This window comes from Apodemus sylvaticus, chromosome 6, assembly GCF_947179515.1.
Source record: "Apodemus sylvaticus chromosome 6, mApoSyl1.1, whole genome shotgun sequence".
Taxonomy (NCBI): domain Eukaryota; kingdom Metazoa; phylum Chordata; class Mammalia; order Rodentia; family Muridae; genus Apodemus; species Apodemus sylvaticus.
The window spans coordinates 53,226,682-53,244,377 of record NC_067477.1 but is presented as its reverse complement, the minus strand read 5'-3'; the positions used below and the strand labels follow the sequence as shown (position 1 = coordinate 53,244,377).

The 17,696-nt window shown below is 44.9% G+C and overlaps 2 protein-coding genes across 5 annotated transcripts in view; one reads left to right on the top strand and one right to left on the bottom strand.

The window, feature by feature from the left end:
- The window catches only part of Pole2 (DNA polymerase epsilon 2, accessory subunit), a 34,908-nt gene extending 26,465 nt beyond the window's left edge, over positions 1-8,443 (bottom strand). The window contains exon 1 of the mRNA XM_052185752.1: positions 8,141-8,443. The gene's annotated coding sequence lies outside the window, so the exon portion shown is untranslated. The remainder of the gene's footprint in view (positions 1-8,140) is intronic.
- Positions 4,376-17,696, top strand: part of Klhdc1 (kelch domain containing 1) — a 39,105-nt gene continuing 25,784 nt past the window's right edge. For 3 of the 4 annotated variants that reach the window (XR_007978369.1, XM_052185754.1, XM_052185753.1), the window contains exons 1-4: positions 4,376-4,642; positions 15,952-16,022; positions 16,578-16,695; positions 17,137-17,255. Coding sequence is in view for 2 of the 4 variants with exons in the window: in XM_052185754.1 (XP_052041714.1) it covers positions 4,547-4,642; positions 15,952-16,022; positions 16,578-16,695; positions 17,137-17,255 (404 nt within the window). In the remaining 2 variants the exon portion in view is untranslated. The remainder of the gene's footprint in view (positions 4,643-15,951; positions 16,023-16,577; positions 16,696-17,136; positions 17,256-17,696) is intronic. The other variant, XR_007978370.1, reaches the window with a different exon arrangement.

Below are 17,696 nucleotides of genomic sequence, written 5' to 3'. Positions count from 1 at the left end.
AGAACTTAGAAGGCAGAGGCAGGGGAATCTCTGTGAACACCCAGGCAACTTGTTCCAGGCCAGTCAATGGATCACAGTGAGATCTTATAATAAATAAATAAATAAATAAATAAATAAATAAACACTTGCTCTGGTGAGGGAAATAAACAATTGACTGTTTATAAGTGAGCAGGCAACTTTATGGGATACAAGGAAACTGTGGGCATAAGGTCACAGGTCTGTAATCCTAGCACTCAGAAGAGGGAGGTGCAAGGATCAGGAGGTAAAGGCCATCTTTGATGTCACAACAAGTTCAAAGCAAGCCTAAGATACCCGAGGCTTAGCAGGAGGGGAGAGGCAAATATGCAAAAAAATATGAATGACTTCTACACACGTATATGCAATTATCTTGGGTGTATAGTTAAGATCTTTTTGAAAAGCAAAACAGTAAAAAGAAAGCATACATATATTTGCTTGATTTGACATTTCAAAACTTTTGAAAAGTTAAACTAGACAAAAAAAGAGAGATCCCAACTGTGGTACTTTGAATGAAAAATGCCCCCCCATGGGCTCTGGTGTTTAAACACTTGGTTACCAGTTGGTGATGCTGTTTGGAGAGATTCAGGTGGTGCAGCTGTGCTGGGATAGGTGTGGTGGTCTGTATGTGCTTAGCGCAGGGAGGGGCACTATTAGGGGGTGTGGCCTTGTTAGAGTATAAGTGTGGCCTTATTGGAGGAAGTATATCTGCACACTGCTATGCTCCTGCCTTGATGATAATGGACTGACCCTCTGAACCTGCTAGCCAGCTCCAATTAAATGTTGTCCTTAGAAGAGTGGTCGTGCTCATGGTGTCTGTTTCTCAGCAGTAAAACCCTCGCTAAGGCTTTGAGATTGTATCGCCTCACCCCATTTCCAGCTCTTTTTCTCTGCTTTGTGCTTGCATTTGAAGATAGGAGCTCTCAGCTTCCTGTGTCTGCCATGCGTTGCCATGACTCCATAGGTAAAAGTGCTTGCTATGCAAGCCCAAGGAACTGAGTTCTAATCCCCAGAGACTACATAATTCCAGATGTGGTGCTGAGAACCTGTAATCCCAGCATTCCTACAGCCAAAGAGAAGATGGAGACAGCAGGAATTTTGGAGCTCATGGGCCAGCAACAGTGAACAACTAAGAGACCCTGTCTGAATCAAGGTGGAAGACAAGGACAGACTCCAGTGTGTCCTCTGACTTCCACATGTATGCTGTAGTGGCTCTCTCTCTCTCTCTCTCTCTCTCTCTCTCTCTCTCTCTCTCTCTTTCTTAAAAGGATTAAACTTGTCCTAGGTGGCAATTATGCCCACCTCTCTCAGGAGGATACTATATGCATTTATCCACTGCAAGAGAATATTCTGGGGTGAACATATTACTGGGACACACCCCGCATGCCAGCTTTGGAAAGTTGTACAGAGAGTGCAATCTGTCAAGGCAGTCATATGTGGTTGAGTGAAACAGAAGCCTGTAAAGTTGCCTATCTTGATCTGGTCTATGAATGTCAAATAGACAGACAGCCCAGGGGCCACGATGAAGTCACAGAAACCTTTAAACAGCTAGACGGGGTAAAGGTGAATTACCCTTTCAGGGGGTTGGGGAAGGGAAGGGGCTGTGGGGATGGCTCCTGGAGAGTGAGAGTGGATTCTGGGGAACTGAGTTAAGAAGCAACCATTGTACCCCATGTTACTCTTCTGACATAGCAGTTGATAAGTGAGGGTATCTTTCTATATTGCACTTGATCTTGCCAATACCTTTTTCAGGAGTCCTTTAGCATGTGGATTCCAAGACCAATTCACATTCACTGGTATAAAGCACAGTTCACCTCCAGATACCTCCCCCAAAGTTATTACTTTAGGAACAGTAAAGACAGATTACTAAAGTACAGAGATGTCATGGGATAGTGACCCAGAACCTTGCTTTGTTATCATGCCTGTGTCCACTAAAAAGGTTTCATAATATAGATGAAGTGATGCAAAAAATTGGAGTGTTTTACAGCTTTATAAAAGCATCTGAGAGGCTGGGAGATGGTTCAGTTGATAAAGTGCCCACCACACAAACATGAGGACCTGAGTTCAGCTCTCTAGCACCCACATAAAAGTAGGGCATGGTGGCACACCTGTGGTTTTAGTTTGAGGTGAGGCAGAGACAGATGGATTTAGAACTAGCTGGACACACTCTGAGTCCACGCACACATGCTGACTAATGCACAGACCCACATGCATATTTGCTGGAGGCCAGCTCTGGCATTCTTGATCTCTCTTGATGGTAGCTAAGGGGAAAGAGCGTTGGCAGGGGTGGGGACAAGACTTGGTCTTGCAAGATATTAGGGTTGTTGTTATTATAACATTTATTTATCTTGATTCTAAGTTACTTTTGCAACAGTAGATGACTTGTATAAATAAACATTTTAAAAAAGAAGAAATAAACTGGGCAGTGGTGGTGCTTTAATCCCAGCATTTGGGAGGCAGAGGCAGGCAGATTTCTGAGTTTGAGGCCAGCCTGTCTACAGAGTGAGTTCCAGGACAGCCAGGGCTATATATAGACACCCTGTCTCGAAAAAACAAAAAAAACAAAACAAAAAAAAAGAAAAGAAAAGAAAAGAAATCATCTGGAAGAACATGGGAAGATCAGGATTGAACTGGCCCTTCCTCCTGCTAGCTTTCACAGTGCTGGAAAGCACTATGCAGCCTGTTGGAGAGAACTGTAACCAAGGGTCCCACCTTGCTGGGGGTCCTGAAGTCTACAATAACCACACATCAGGTCTGACCGTCCCACTGGTGAAGACACTATTATGGCTACAACCAATTATTTTCTGATTGGATTTGTGGACCATTCCACACAAGGGATTTGGTGCCCGGTTCTGTAAACCCAGTCAAAAGCCCATGGCTGGGGGAGGCCATAGATTTTTCTAAAGCTGCTGCTGCTGCTCTTCTGCTAAATGCTGTGTGTCTGTCAAACTGCCTTCTAAATATTTGTGTTTATACCAGCCCACTAGTGCAGCTGTCATCTTTGCTCAGTGAAGTTTCAATTTTACGATTTTACAGTGGGTATCCTACCTAAGCCTCAGGGACCATCCTGGAAGTGTGTGTGTGTGTGTGTGTGTGTGTGTGTGTAGCAGAGATGGCAAGATGTGGAAGGCTGTAGAACTGTCATCACTGTGATTAAGGGTGGGGGAGGGGCTCCCTGCTGTCCGTGGCCTTAAAGGCAGTTAACAGTCGCAGGAAAGGGGGGTTCTCAAGCTCCCACCCGGGGTTTTGTAGGCAGTTAACAGTTGCTAGGCAGAGACATTTTATTCAGTGGAATAACTATGATCTTGTAACTGTAATAAAACTCACTGGTTCTTCAAGGAAGACTTGAAGAATTGTTTCTTTGATCTGCTAAACAGAGGTTTGTTCCTCTCCCCAGAGAAAATTTATACAAGTGGGAAATGCTAAATACAGAGCCCTGTAGACAATAATGTTTCCTTTTGTGTTAAGAAAAGGGGAATCCTGCCTGTGTTTTCACATACATCACTACGAAGAAATAATAGAACAACACTCAGTGCCTCAGGTACCAGCATCTTCTATGGTGATTAACACGGAAGTACACGTGAAGGAAAAAGAAAACCATCACTACAAAAGCAAAAAACCTCAGATGTGACTTCCAACCTAAAACATGCCGGAAGTGGGGGTACATGGACTCCCGAGGCTGACGCAGGACACACCACACTCACAGAGCCAGGAGGAGGAACCTCAGGCCATAAGCCGGCCCAGGTGGCATTCATAAGCCCAGCAGGTGACACAGATGTGAGAAAAAAGAAAGCTCACTTCACAAATGAACCATGGAGCTGGAGAGATGGCTCAGGGGTTAAGAGCATTTGTTCTAATCCACACATCAAATGAGGTACAAGAAGAAAGGAGGAGTGGCCCCAGGTTCTGGAAAGACTCAGTGAAGCAGTATTCGGCAAAACCAGAACGGGGAAGTAGGAAGGGGTGGGTGGGAGGACAGGGGAAGAGAAGTGGGCTTACGGGACTTTCGGGGAGTGGGGGGCTAGAAAAGGGGAAATCATTTGAAATGTAAATAAATTATATCGAATAAAAAAATTAAAAAAAAAGAATTATTAAGGGTCACATGAGTGGTTATTAGAATAGCTAAAAAAAAAAAAAAAAAGAGCATTTGTTCTTGGAGAGAACCCAGGTTTGATTCCCAGCACCCACATTTCAGCACTGCACATAATCCCAGGTCCAGGATGTACATGATACATACATACATACATACATACATACACACATAAAATAATCTTTTTTAAAAGGTCATGAGAAATCATTCTTGATTAATAAAGCCCTAAGAGGTCCAGACAGTGGCTGCAGAGAGGCTTCAGGGGGAGGGCGCAGTGCGTCTTCGGAGCAGAGGTGCTCCGGGAGCGGCCAGGCCCCGGGCCGGGGCGGCGGCCGCGCAGACGCGCAGATTCCTCGGTTCAGCCTCCGCCAATCTGGACCCTCCTCGCGTTCCGTTCGCGCGTGCGAGCCGGCGCCGAGCTGGCTGGGCCCCGGAGGACAGATGGCGGACTCGCAGGCGTTCTGCGTGGCCGAGGAGCGCAGCGGCCACTGCGCCGTGGTGGACGGACACTTCCTCTACGTGTGGGGGGGCTACGTGGTAAGGGTAAGGGGCGGGCGCTGGGGCGGCGCGGGAGCGGCGGCAGGGGGTTGACGGCCAGCGACGCAGCACTCCCACAGGCTCCCAGGCGAGCCGCCTGCCGTGCTGCCCACGTCGATCCCGCTCCCAGAGCCACCAAAATGGGGCTCCAGGGAGCGTGACCCCTCCAGCCTCCATGGTTCAGGACTGGAGAGGACCCCAGAACGCCGTGCCGTGTTATTTGATATCAGTGTCACCGTGCTACTCAAAATATGGAAGTCACCAAGCAGTTAAATTTATCAGCTATTTTTAGTGGCATTTCTTTGCTAATTAAGTACTTCTGGAGTCTCAAAATAGATTCGTATTCGCAACACTCCACCACAGAGTTTTGTGGTTGAAAATTCGTATTGCCGTGGCGGTTAGAATGTGTGTTTGTTTTGTTTCAATGATCGTAGGATGATAACAAGGATTATCGAGTTGGAAAAATAATTCAGGTGTACCTGCCCACCCCGTTTGTTTACAGATTAGAAAATAAGCCCTACGGAATCTCTACTGCAAATAGAAGATACATCTTCTGACTTCCTCAGTGCCCTTATATGACAGACCTGTAACACAACGAAATAAAGTGCATACTGTGTGTGTTAAGAATTCTCAGGTCCGAGTGGGTTTTTGTTGTTTTGTGTGCTTATTCCTAATTTAGTGCAGTATAAGAAAAGTGGTTTTTGAGTGCCAACTATATCTGGCATGTCCTAATCAAAAGGATTATAGACTAGGGTCTAATCTGTAATATTAATATTTGTATTTATTTTATGTACATGAATGTTTTGCACATATATGTATATGTATGTCTGTACATCCTGTGTATGCTTGCTGTCCATGGAGGTCAGAGAGCGTGTTAGGAGGTAGCATTACAGATTGACATGATCCACCATGTGGATGCCGGGAATCTAATCCAGGTCCTCTGCAAGAGCAGACAATGCTTTTAACTACAGAGCCATCTCTCCTGCTCCACACCTTCATTTTATAAAGAAAGGCATCGACCCTTTGGTGGTCATGTGACACCAGAGGCTGCTTTTTGGAGATTTATTTTGCTTTGTTGATTATTTGAGACAGGAACTCCTACTGTAGCCCACACAGTCTGTCCTGGATTTTCTTTTTTTTCTTTTTTTTTTTTCCTTTTTCTTTTGGTTTTTTGAGACAGGGTTTCTCTGTATAGCCCTGGCTGTCCTGGAACTCACTCTGTAGACCAGGCTGGCCTCGAACTCATAAATCTGTCTGCCTCTGCCTCCCAGAGTGCTGGGATTACAGGCGTGCGCCACCACCACCCGGCTGGCCTGGAATTTCTTGTGTAGCCCAGGTCAGCCTCAGATTCAGGACAAGCTTCCTGGTTTTGCTTCTCAGATATTGAAACTTAGGCGCACGAGCTAACTAGCTCTCCCATTAAAAATAAAAACCAAAAAACCAACAAAAAACCCCCAAGATCTCAAGTACTCTAGGCTGGCCTTGAACGCCTCATCCTCTGGCTCCCAATTACTAGTGGTAATCTCCTGGCCTGACTTTGAATTAGTTTTTGTTTTTTTGTTTTGTTTTGTTTATGAAACTCTAGAACTGGTTTTTGATGCAGATACAGTCTTTAGTGTTTTTAAGTTCTGCCCCTTGAAGATACAGACTTAGCAAACTATCTGCTGTGTTTATTTATATTGGGGTGTGTTGACATTGGTGTAAATTAAATGGAAAAAAAATTAAACTAATAACTTTGAAGGCAGGTTGTACAGCAGCATACCTGTAACCCCTGAGGTTGGGAGGCAGAAGCAGGAGAGTCAGGAGATGGAGGGCGTTTGCTATTACACAGTGAGTTCCAGGGCAGCGCAAGACATTGTATCAAAAAATAAAAGCAACCTTTTAGTACCTCACCTCTGTGTGGATTCGATATAACTCCATACATGAAATAGGTCAGTGCAGAATTCATTGGGACCAATGGAAACATCTGAATGCTTTAAATCTTACTTTACTCTTGAAAACTGTAGTGGATAAGAGTCCAGTTCTCCAGGGGGCAGCTACAGGATTTTTTTCCCCAACTACTTGTTATTCCAAATAGCAGAGGTGCTCTAAACACAACCCTGTAATATACGACACAGACTGAAATCCTGGGTCTGTTACTTTTTAAATCCCAGGGGTCAACAACAGGTCTGAGCAGAAATGCCTCAGGTCTAAGTGGAGGGGGAAAAGTAGGAGGCAGAAAGGGGCATGCCCGGCATGCCCGTCTCCAGAAAACGCAGGCCCCTCCCACAGCTGGTCAGGGCCTCTGGAACAGGGTGTGGCCGGAAGCTGGAGGGAGTCCTGCAGTGAGTGGTTCCAGAGGATGGCTACTGTTGCCTAGTTTATACCCCCAAGGAACTCTCCTCATTAATACAACAGTGTGTGTGTGTGTGTGTGTGTGTGTGTGTGTGTGTGTGTGTGTGTGTGTGTGTAAGTTGACAGACTTGCGTCCTGAAAACTCAAATACCTGTGTGAAGTACTTCTGTTGAAGCCAGTTTTAAAGAACAGTGCATTTGAAACGAGTCTCCAGAAACCAGTGTAGTTGGTGCTAGAATATTGTTTCGTTCTGTCCTCTACTCCTTCTTCAAATTTCTGACATCCATACAGGTGCCAGTGCCGCTGGCAGGAAGGTCCAATGGGGAAGATCTCCAGATAGTTCAAGAGCTATCCTAGTCTAGTATGTATGGAAGATTGGTTTAGGAAATTTTTGACAAGTGTGAAGAGGGCTTTAGTGCCAGATACTAAAGTATATCACAGCTCTAAAGTAGTTGAGTGATCTTGACCCAATAGGTAGCACCATAGACATAAAAAGGAGATGGCAGAAACAGCCAGGCATACAACACTGGTTTTGTTTGTAAAACAACCGTTTTCAATGTAGACAATTATGTGTACAGTAAATGGATCTAGGATAGTTGGAGGAAAACTATATCAGAGCCTCAGGACTGAAAAGTTAAGTTCAGGAAGACTAAATTTCACTATGGGGGAAAAAAGCAGGACTATTTTAAAATCTTGGACTGGGAAAAGAAAATCTGAGTCAGAAATATATATAAAGGAATAAACTGACCAAGCAAACTTTTGGGGGGAAAAAACTGCTTTAAAAAAGCATCACAAAATGAGAAACCTAATGGCAAATGAGGAAATATTGGTTATGCGTGTGTTAGACTGAAGTGCTGCAACCACCGAGCGCAGAAGAGAAGCATAGAGCTTCAGAGACCCGGGGGGGGGGGGGGGAAGGGGCTCAGGGGGGAGGGGTTCAGGGCGGAGTCCTTGCCGAGTGCACAGAAGCCCTGGGTTCAATACACTAGCCCTGTGGTACACACTTGTAATCCCAGCGTGCAGGAGGTGGGAGGATCAGATATTTAAGGTCATCCTTGGCTATATAGGGAGTTAAAGCCAGCCTGGGCCAGAGACTCTGTAAAAAAAAAAATTTTTTTAAAGTAGAAATAAAATAGGAATAAAAACATAAAATCTAGGACCTACCTGTAGAGGAGTCTGACCCTGGGCCTGCGATTGCAGAAGCTCACGATTCCTGGTGTAAGAGGCAGCGGGACAGGTTACCTCAGTATCTGCAGATAGTTCTGCAGGATGGCCTCAGAGCTTGCTCTCTACATAGACCAGATCCTGGCTCCCCAGTTTCCCTGGTCACCCATGAACTATTTAATAGTCATTTCTAAAATTGTGTGAGGTGTTTGTTTGCTTGAGACAGGGTCTTTCTGTAGCTCTGGCTGTCCTAGAACTCATGTAGATGAGGCTGGCCTGGAACTCAACAGAGATCCACCTGCCTCTACCTCCCAAGTGCTGGGATTAAAGGTATGCACCCTATACTAAGCTAACTTTTATAGGTTTTAAACTTTGAAGAGTATACACCAAGGAACACTTAGAGATAAACACACTCTCGTGCCAGGTTAAGAAACAGGGTCAGGTCAGGGTGCTATCTCAGCAGGTCAGGGAGGTGACTCAGCAGGCCAGGGTGCTTGATACCCATTGGTGGCCTGAGTTTGCTCTGTGGAACTGATGTGGTAGAAGAAGATAGCCAGCTCCACAAGCTGTCTTCTGATCTCCACATGTGTACCTTAGTATATGCATGCCCCCCACTCAAACACACACACACACACACACACACCACATACATGTAAAGAAAAACTTTTGAAATTATCACTGTCACTTTCAAAGTTTGTTTATCTTTGTTGACGTCATTGCTCCTCTCCCCCCACTCCCACAGATTATTGATCCCTGTTTGTTGTTTTGGGGGTTTTTGTTTGCTTATTTGTTTTTGGCTATATAGTACAGCATGCTAATATCATGGGCATAAAGAGGAACTGCCTTTGAGAGACAGATTCCTTTCCAGCACCTTTAGATCTTTAAGGCAACCTATACAGTTTACAATGTGCCAAATGAAGTCTGTTTAGAATGGATGTGAGCAGCAGGAGGAGAGCCTGTGGGTTTTTTCTTTACATTATGTGTGTGTGTGTAAGTGCACCTGTGTGTGTGTATATCTCTGTGTATATCTTTCTCTGTGTGTATATCTGTGTGTGTATCTCTGTGTGTATATCTGTCTGTGGGTATCTGTGTGTTATGTCTGTGTGTGGGGGGGTGTCTGTGTATGTGTGGGTATCGCTCTCTCTCTCTCTGTGTGTGTGTGTGTGTTTGTGTGTATGTGCTCGTAGGTGCTCAAGGAGTCCAGAGGAGAGTTTCAGGCAGATGTGAACTATTTGAAGTGGGTGCAGTGAACTGAACTTGGGTCCTCTGTAAGAACATTTATGCTCTTATGTGCTGAGTCATCTCTCCAGCTCATGTGACATTTTCCCCCCTTAATTCTTGTAAAACACTGCTCCTCTGGCAGCTAAAGGAGTTTTACATTTCCTTAGGAGACAGAAGCGCTCTTGCAGACGAACTTGGCGCTCTGTGAATCCTGCCTCATTGTCAGCGCTAACATGGCTCCTGGGCCGACTTCCATGAGAACTGTAGACTATGTTCTTTAATGTTTGTTACAAATCTTATAGGGGTGCTTCGGAGTGTTGGGGTTCTATTACTGTTTCTGGTTTGTTTTATATGTATATATTTTTTCCTTTGAGTCAGGGTTTTATGTATCCCAGGCTGCCCAGACTTGTTATGTAGTCAAGGATAACCTTGACCCTTGATCCTTGTTATGTAGTCAAGGATAACCTTGACCCTTGATCCTCTTAACTATTGCATGCTGGGATCACAGGTGTGTGATCCACTATGCTTAATTGATGCGGTACTGTGAACAACACCCAGGCTTCTGTGTAAACTCGGAAAGCACAATACCAACTGAGCCCCAGCCCCAGTGCCTTCTATTTTAAAACTATATTCTCTGTACGTGCTTGTCTGAGTCCTCGGTGTCCTCCATCTTACCAGATCATCCCTATCTGGGATGTCTTCTTTGTTACTTTTTAATAGTTTTATCATGTGTGTCTGCAAACAGTGTAGTAATTGATCTGAGAATTACAGCATACTTTCCCTTTAAGACTTCCTCGTCACTTTCAGACTTAAGCATTTTTTAAAAATCATTTTTACTTATTCTTTTTATTTTAATTTTAAAAGTTGATGGGTATATATGTATGGCATGTCTGCTGGGGGGGGGGGTTACCTACAGAGCTAAAAGAGGATATCAGATGCCCTGAGGTAGGAGTATCAGGTAGTTTGAGTTACCCAAATGCCTGACATGCATGCTGGGTGAACTCTGGTCCTCTGTAGGAACAGCCAGTGCTCTTAACCACTGAGCCATCTTTCTAGCCCCCTTTTATGTACACATTGTCTAATCATTCAAAGCACACTTGTGTGGCCAGGCCTGTTGTCCTCCAGTCCATCAGTGCCTATGCTGAGCGCTTGGTTAGGTATCACCAAGTATCAAACACATTGCGAGCCATCCTGAGATCATCCCTGTGACGTGTGTCCTTAGTGTTGTGTAAGCTTACTGTTACCTTCTTACCCATCATCCACTGATTAAAGGTGTGTGTCAGCACTGCCTGGCATATTTGATATTTCTCATTGTTTATCAAACCTATCACTTACATAAGGAAACATTCAAGATTTCTAAACTTATAGTATTCTTTTTAATATTTATTTGATTATTTTAAATTATGTGTGTGTGAGAGAGATATGGGCACTTGAGTGTAGGTCAGTAGCATCAGGTTCCCTAAAGCTGAAGTTATAGGCAGATGTGAGTCTGGTGTGAGTATTGGGAGAGGACTCAGGTTCTCTGGAAAAGCTACATGTCCTTAAATGCTGAGCCACGTTTCCAGCCTCACACACAGTATTTTGGTAATGAATTTTATCTTATTAATTTCACGTAACTGTGTCCCACCGAGGAAATGTGATGTGTAGCTACTTCACAGGAGTCCTTTAGATGCGTAGGCTGTCTCTAGAGACCAGCTATGGTTATTTCTCATAAATACTCTGTTCATTCTTTTTTTTCATTAATTAATTTATTTATTTACTTTACACCCTAATATCTGCCCCCTCTCCTCCCATTCCCCCTCTCCAATCCCCCACGCCCTCCCCTTCTCCTCTGGGAAGTAGGAGGTTCCTCCCTGGGTACCACCCTGGCATATCCAGTGTCTGCAGGACTAAGCACTTCCTCTCTCACTGAGGCCAGACAAGGCAGCCCAGTTAGGGGAAGGGGATCCACAGGCAGACAGACAGACAACAGATTCAGGGACAACCACAATCTAGTTGTTGGGGGTCCTGCATCAAAACCAATCTGCTCATTTGCTACATATGTGGGTGCAGGTGTGCCAGGTCTCTTTGATTGGTGGTTCAGACTCTGGGAGCCACCAAAGCTCTAGGTTAGTTGACTCTTTTGGTCTTCCTGTGGAGTCCCTGTCCTCTTTGGGTCCCTCAATCCTCCCACAACTCTTCCACAAGATTCCCCGAGCTCCATCTAATGTTTGGCTTTGTGTCTCTGCATCAGTTTCAATCAGCTGCTTGTGCTAGGCTCCTGTGTGCAAGTGCAGGAGAGTATCATTAACAGTGTCAGGGATTGTTGCTTGCCCATGGGATGGGTCTCAAACTGGGCCAGTTGTTGTCTGACCGTCCCCTCTCTCTCTGCTCTGTCGTTGACCCTGCACATCTTGAAGGCAGGACATGTTTGGGGTCAGGCTTTGTGGGTGGGCTGCTGTCCTCATCCCTCCATGGGAGTCCTGCCCGGCTGCAGGTGGTGGCCTCTTCAGACTCCACTTTTAGGAGTCTCAGTAGAGACACCCCCATAGACTCCCCGGGGCTCCCACTCCAGTCCCAGGTTTCTGGCACATCCTAGAGTTGCCCCCCAACCTCTGCTTTTCTTTCTTTTTCCCCTGCTCTCCAGACACCTGGTCCCCACCTTCCCCTCCCCCTCCTCTCTCTGCCAAGCTCCCTCCTTCCATCCACCTCTGATATCTGTTTTATTTCTCCTTCTGAGAAAGAGTCAAGCATCTCCCTTAGGCCCCCCTTGCTTTCATGGGTCTGTGAATTGTAGCCTGGGTATCCTCAACACTATGGCTAACATCCACTTATCAGTGAGCACATACCATGCATGACACTTTGGGTTTGGGCTACCTCACTCAGGATGATATTTTCTATATATATTTTAAAGATTTATTTATTTATTTTATGTATATGAGTACACTGTAGCTGTCTTCAAACACACCAGAAGAGGGTATCAGGTCTTATTATGGATGGTTGTGAGCCACCATGTGGTTGGTGGGAATTGAACTTAGGACCTCTGGAAGAGCAGACAGTGCTCCTAACAACTGAGCCATCTCTCCAGCCCCTGATGTCCTTGTTTTTAGTAGCTGAGAAGTACTCCATTGTATAAATGAGCCACATTTTCTGTACCTATTCCTCAGTAGAGGGGCATCTGGGTCATTTCCAGTTTCTTGCCATTATGAATAAAGTTGCTATGACCATAGTTGAGCAAGTGTCCTTGTGGGATGGTGGATATGTGGCCAGGAGTGGTGTGGGGGGTCCTGAGTAAGGAACATGCATTCTAATTATTAGATGATTTGATCCCCATGTGTACATCCTGCCAGGTTTGCTGGTTGTATTGTGCACAATTCCTGTGTCCTTATTATTTTATCTCTTGTTCCATTGGACTCAATGCTTATTTCCTTTCAGTTCCTGGTTTCAAAACAGGTCTTGTGTAAGCGAGGCAAGCACCCACCACTGGGCTGGGCTCCAGCTGTGTGTTCTGTCAGACACCGTAAGCAATACTGACATTCTCCATCTTACAATTTAGATTTTCCCTGTGGCCAGGGAGCCAGTTTTTGCTTCATCTGTCTTTTGGGGTTACCTTTTGAAGTGCACATGAATTTATGATTATCTTATATTTGGAGTTCATTAAGTATTTTTATTATTCTGTAATGACTTCCTTGCCAGTGTCCATGCAGCCACACAGCTTCCTCATGGTTATCCTTGAGGTCAGTATTTGTGAGACATTTCTTTATCTATCCTATAATGGATGTATTTGCATGACATTTCTTTATCCTACAATGGACATATTTGTTTGACTTTTTTCATTCTATCCTTAATGGACATGGTGTCATTCTGTTTTATGTAAAATACCTGAAGCTGGGGCTCAGTTCTATTGAGCGTGTTATTCATTTCACCTAGAGTTTTGCCTGTTTTCAGCTAATGTTGATGCACCTCTGTCTCACCATGTAGCTGAGGCTGGCTTCAAACTTAAGATCCTCCTGCCTCTGTTACCCAAGTGGAATTACAGTCCTATACCACCCTAATTCTTACATGGTATTTTTTCTTTTTGTTTTTGAGACCGGGTCTCTCTGTGTAGCCCTGGCTATCCTGGAACTTGCTCTGTAGGCCAGGTAGTCTCAAACTCGAAGATCCACCTGCCTCTGCCTCCTGCGTATTGGGAATAAAGGCGTGTTCCACCACACCTTACCACTTTTGTTTTTTCAAGACAGGGTCTTACTTACTGTGTATCCTGGCTGCCCTGGAACTCACTGTGTATACCAGCCAGGCTGGCCTTGGATTCAGATAGACTACAGAGACCTCCTGCCTCTGCCTTCTGAGCTGGAAGTAAAGGCAGGTAGCACCATACTGGCCTGGGAGACTTTACCATGAATGTGTTTTGTTTTTGCCTTTCTGTTGTTTCTCATTCTTCTTCCTTAACTCTGTTAATTTGAGGATTGTTTCAGAGGCTTTGTTCATTTTCATTTCTTTTTGTTTACATATAAATTATGTGATTTGGCTTTAGTCACATCATAGCTACCTTACTTATTTTAACATAAAATTCAGCATAACATAACTTACGTAGATTTCACATAAAATTAAAAATTAAAATGTACATTATTTGTTTGTTTATTTATTTGTATGCGCCTGCGTTACAGCATTGAGTGTAAATGCTAGCACAAATGTGTGTGCCTGCGTTACAGCAGTGAGTGTAAATGCTAGCACAAATGCGTGCACCTGCGTTACAGCAGTGAGTGTAAATTCTAGCACAAATGCGCAGCGCTCGGAGGAGAGTTGCAGGAGTTATTAGTTGTCTTCCGCCACGTGGATTCCCAGAGCTGGAATCTGAGCCATGAGCTTGGCTGCACACTCCTTCACTTGCCAAGCTAAGGTTCTCAGCCTTCCTAATGCTTTTTCATAACTGTAATTTGGCTATGGTTTTGAATCATAATGTAAATACCTAACGTGTAAGACATCTGCTATGCAATCCCTGTGAAAGGGTCTTTCAGCTTCCAAAGGAATCACAGCCCACAGGCTGACAGCCTCTGCAGCAAGCTTTCTTGTTAGCCCTCAAAGTTAAATTTTAAGTTAAAAGTTGAGGTACCAGGTGGGGGCTGCGGCACAGTGGCTGTTAGAGCACTTGTATAGGGCATCCTCTGGAGTGTGCTGAGGAGGATGAGGAGTGCCGTAATAATGGCATCCACTGCGGATCATTTAGTAGACAGGTTGTTCCTTTGTTTTCTGGGATGGGAGCAGAGAATTGGATAGAGGGTAGTCAAGAGGGATTTGCGAGGGATGAGTCAGATCATGTTGGAACAATGCAGTGGAAAGGGAAACTTGATGTGGAAGAAAGCCATTGGCTTGAAGAGGTATCTGTGGGTAAGAGCACTTCCTGCTCCTCCACGAGGCCTGGATTGGGTTCTGGGCAGCTCACAACCACCCGTAGCTCCAAGGGATCCCATGCCTCTGGCCTCATGTGACCCTGCACGGACATGCACAGATATGCACAGACATGCACAGTCATGCACAGTCATGCATAGACATGTAAAGTCATGCACAGACATGCAAGTCATGCATAGGCATGCACAGACATGCACAGTCATGCATAGACATGCATAGACGTGCACAGTCATGCATAGACATGCATAGACGTGCACAGTCATGCATAGACATGCATAGACGTGCACAAACGTGCACATAATTGTTTAAGCTCCATTTAAGAAGGTATGTTGCAGTTGATGGCCCTGCACAGTTAGATCCAACTTCTTTTATTTGTGCTTCATTTGTGTTTCTGTGTCACCCGAGAAAGGTTTGTCACAGTGATTACTCCTCTAAAGGGAAGGCACAGTCCAGTTTTCAGGAGTGAATCTGCTTAGCTACCCAGCAGAAATTCCATTTGCCTTTTACGTACAAGGGAACTTGCTGAGGCCCCAGGAATTAGCTCTAACCATTACACGTGACCTCTGCCCTCATGGCATTGGTGGTTCCCACAGGCCAATGGAGCAAAACAGCAAACCAAATGAACAAAACCCAAAGAAATACATTTTTTTTGAGGTGTGAACAGATCTGAGATAAAATCTTTTCAACATGCTGGAGTAGATAATCACAGAAGTTTCACGTGTGTCACCAGGACTGGGAATCAGTAGAGTAAAACAGCCTTCAGAGGCAGCATGGTACACACAGTAGGCTCTCAGCCTTCATGGGCAGCACGGTACACACAGTAGGCTCTCAGCCTTCAGGGGCAGCGTGGTACACACAGTAGGCTCTCAGCCTTCAGGGGCAGCATGGTACACACAGTAGGCTCTCAGCCTTCAGGGGCAGCGTGGTACACACAGTAGGCTCTCAGCCTTCAGGGGCAGCGTGGTACACACAGTAGGCTCTCAGATGCCCACAGCCTTCTGTGGCGTGATCTTCATGTTCGGCAGAGTCTTTCACATTTTATGTTTCTGTGTAAAAATGTAGCCACCCTGAGCCTTTTTCCCCTTAAGATTCATATATTTCTGCTTTTATTCTAAACATTTATTTCAGCTTTTCTCATTCCAGGGGACAGTCTGTTACTATATAATTGAAAAATGGTAATTTTGTGCATTCTTTAATTTTAGTCTATTGAAGACAATGAGGTATATTTGCCGAATGATGAAATGTGGACCTACGATACTGATAGTGGGCTGTGGTAAGTAATTTTAAGTTACAAAATGTCGAGTCCTCTAACTCACAGAGGCCTTAATAGACCACAGGGAATTCATAAGCATCCTCTGAATATCCTACATTTGTGATGTGCCCTTCTCCTTATCTCTCTGAGGTTCATTCTCCTGCTCTGTTCCTACTCTGTCCCCCACTTCTGCATTCGATGTCTCTCACCATCTAAGCCATCTCTGTCATTGAAGACTGTTTTGCTCAGCTGATTCCCAGTTACGGTGACATGTGTGGAACTTTTCCTGATTATCCCCCCATGCCCCAGAGGATGAAAAGTCTTTATTACGGATCTCTATATACTTTTTTATTTATTTGGGGGTAGGGTCTTACTCTATAACCCAGACAGGCCCACAGCTCTCCGTGTGTTCGCCCCAGTTTCCCCAGCACTGGGACTACAGGCGTGTGACATAGCGCCTGGCTGCAATCATGCTGATTTATTGTTGGCAATGATGCTTTTCATGGGAAGAGTACTAAAGGGAGCTTTTATTTGTCCTCTGGGAAGCTAAGAGCATCTGTGTGGTCCTTGTTGCAGGAAAATGCACCTAATGGAAGGCGAGCTCCCTCCCTCCATGTCCGGAAGCTGTGGAGCGTGCATCAACGGAAGGCTTTATGTGTTTGGAGGCTATGATGACAAAGGATACAGCAACCGGGTAATCCTTTCTCTTAATTCAGGCGAGTAGCCAACGTGTAATCCCTAATGTGTCACTGCATCCCACACATTTGCAAATGGTTTACAAAGAAGATAACAGGAGTGCGTTCTAAGCGTGCAGTTGCCAGGCTTGAAGACAGATGGAGAGCACAGCAGCCGCAGTTCTTTCCCCATGCTCCCCACCCCACCCCACCCCGCTTAGCTGCTTTCTCGGGTGTTACCCACAGGCCAGAGCGGGAGGGGCAGAGGCGGTCGCGTGTTTCACACATCACTTTGCTTCTGGAGCACGTCTCATTTTCATCAATTCTATAATTTAGATTTTTCTAATAGGTGAGGTATTTATTGGAAATAAAAGTCGAGTTGGTTTTTGGATGGCAGACTCCTGAGACAGATTTTGTTTTCAGATGCCCTGGCTCCTAATAGTCCTCTCATCTTTTAAAAGCTTTATTTTGTCAATCTACGAACAAGCGATGGAACTTACAGCTGGGAAAAAATCACCAAGTTTGACGGACAGCCACCCACACCACGCGATAAACTTTCCTGCTGGGTGTATAGAGACAGGTAATGCAGCAACTGAACTTTATTGTCCTTAGAATGGGCCATAGCCTTTGGCCAAAACTAGGCAGCTCCACATTTCCCAGTACCTGTAGATTTGATGTCTAAGTCAACAGCAGTCCTAAAACCGCTGGGGACTATGTCGTACAGATGAACTTGGAAGACACGCTATTTGTATTTTTCTCCAATTTATTTATTTATTAAGTTTCTAGATCCTTAACACCTTGACATGATAAAAAATTGAAGCTCTAATAAAATGTGCACAATGAACCTGGTGGTGGTGACACACACATTAAAAGTGGTAGCACTTTTAATCCTAACACTCGAGAGGCAAAGGCAGTCAAGCCTTTGTGAATTCGAGACCAGGCTGGTCTACTGAGCTAGTTCTAGGACACAGAGAAACCTGTCTCAAAAAACCAAAGCCAACTAACCAAAGTCTTCCAGGAA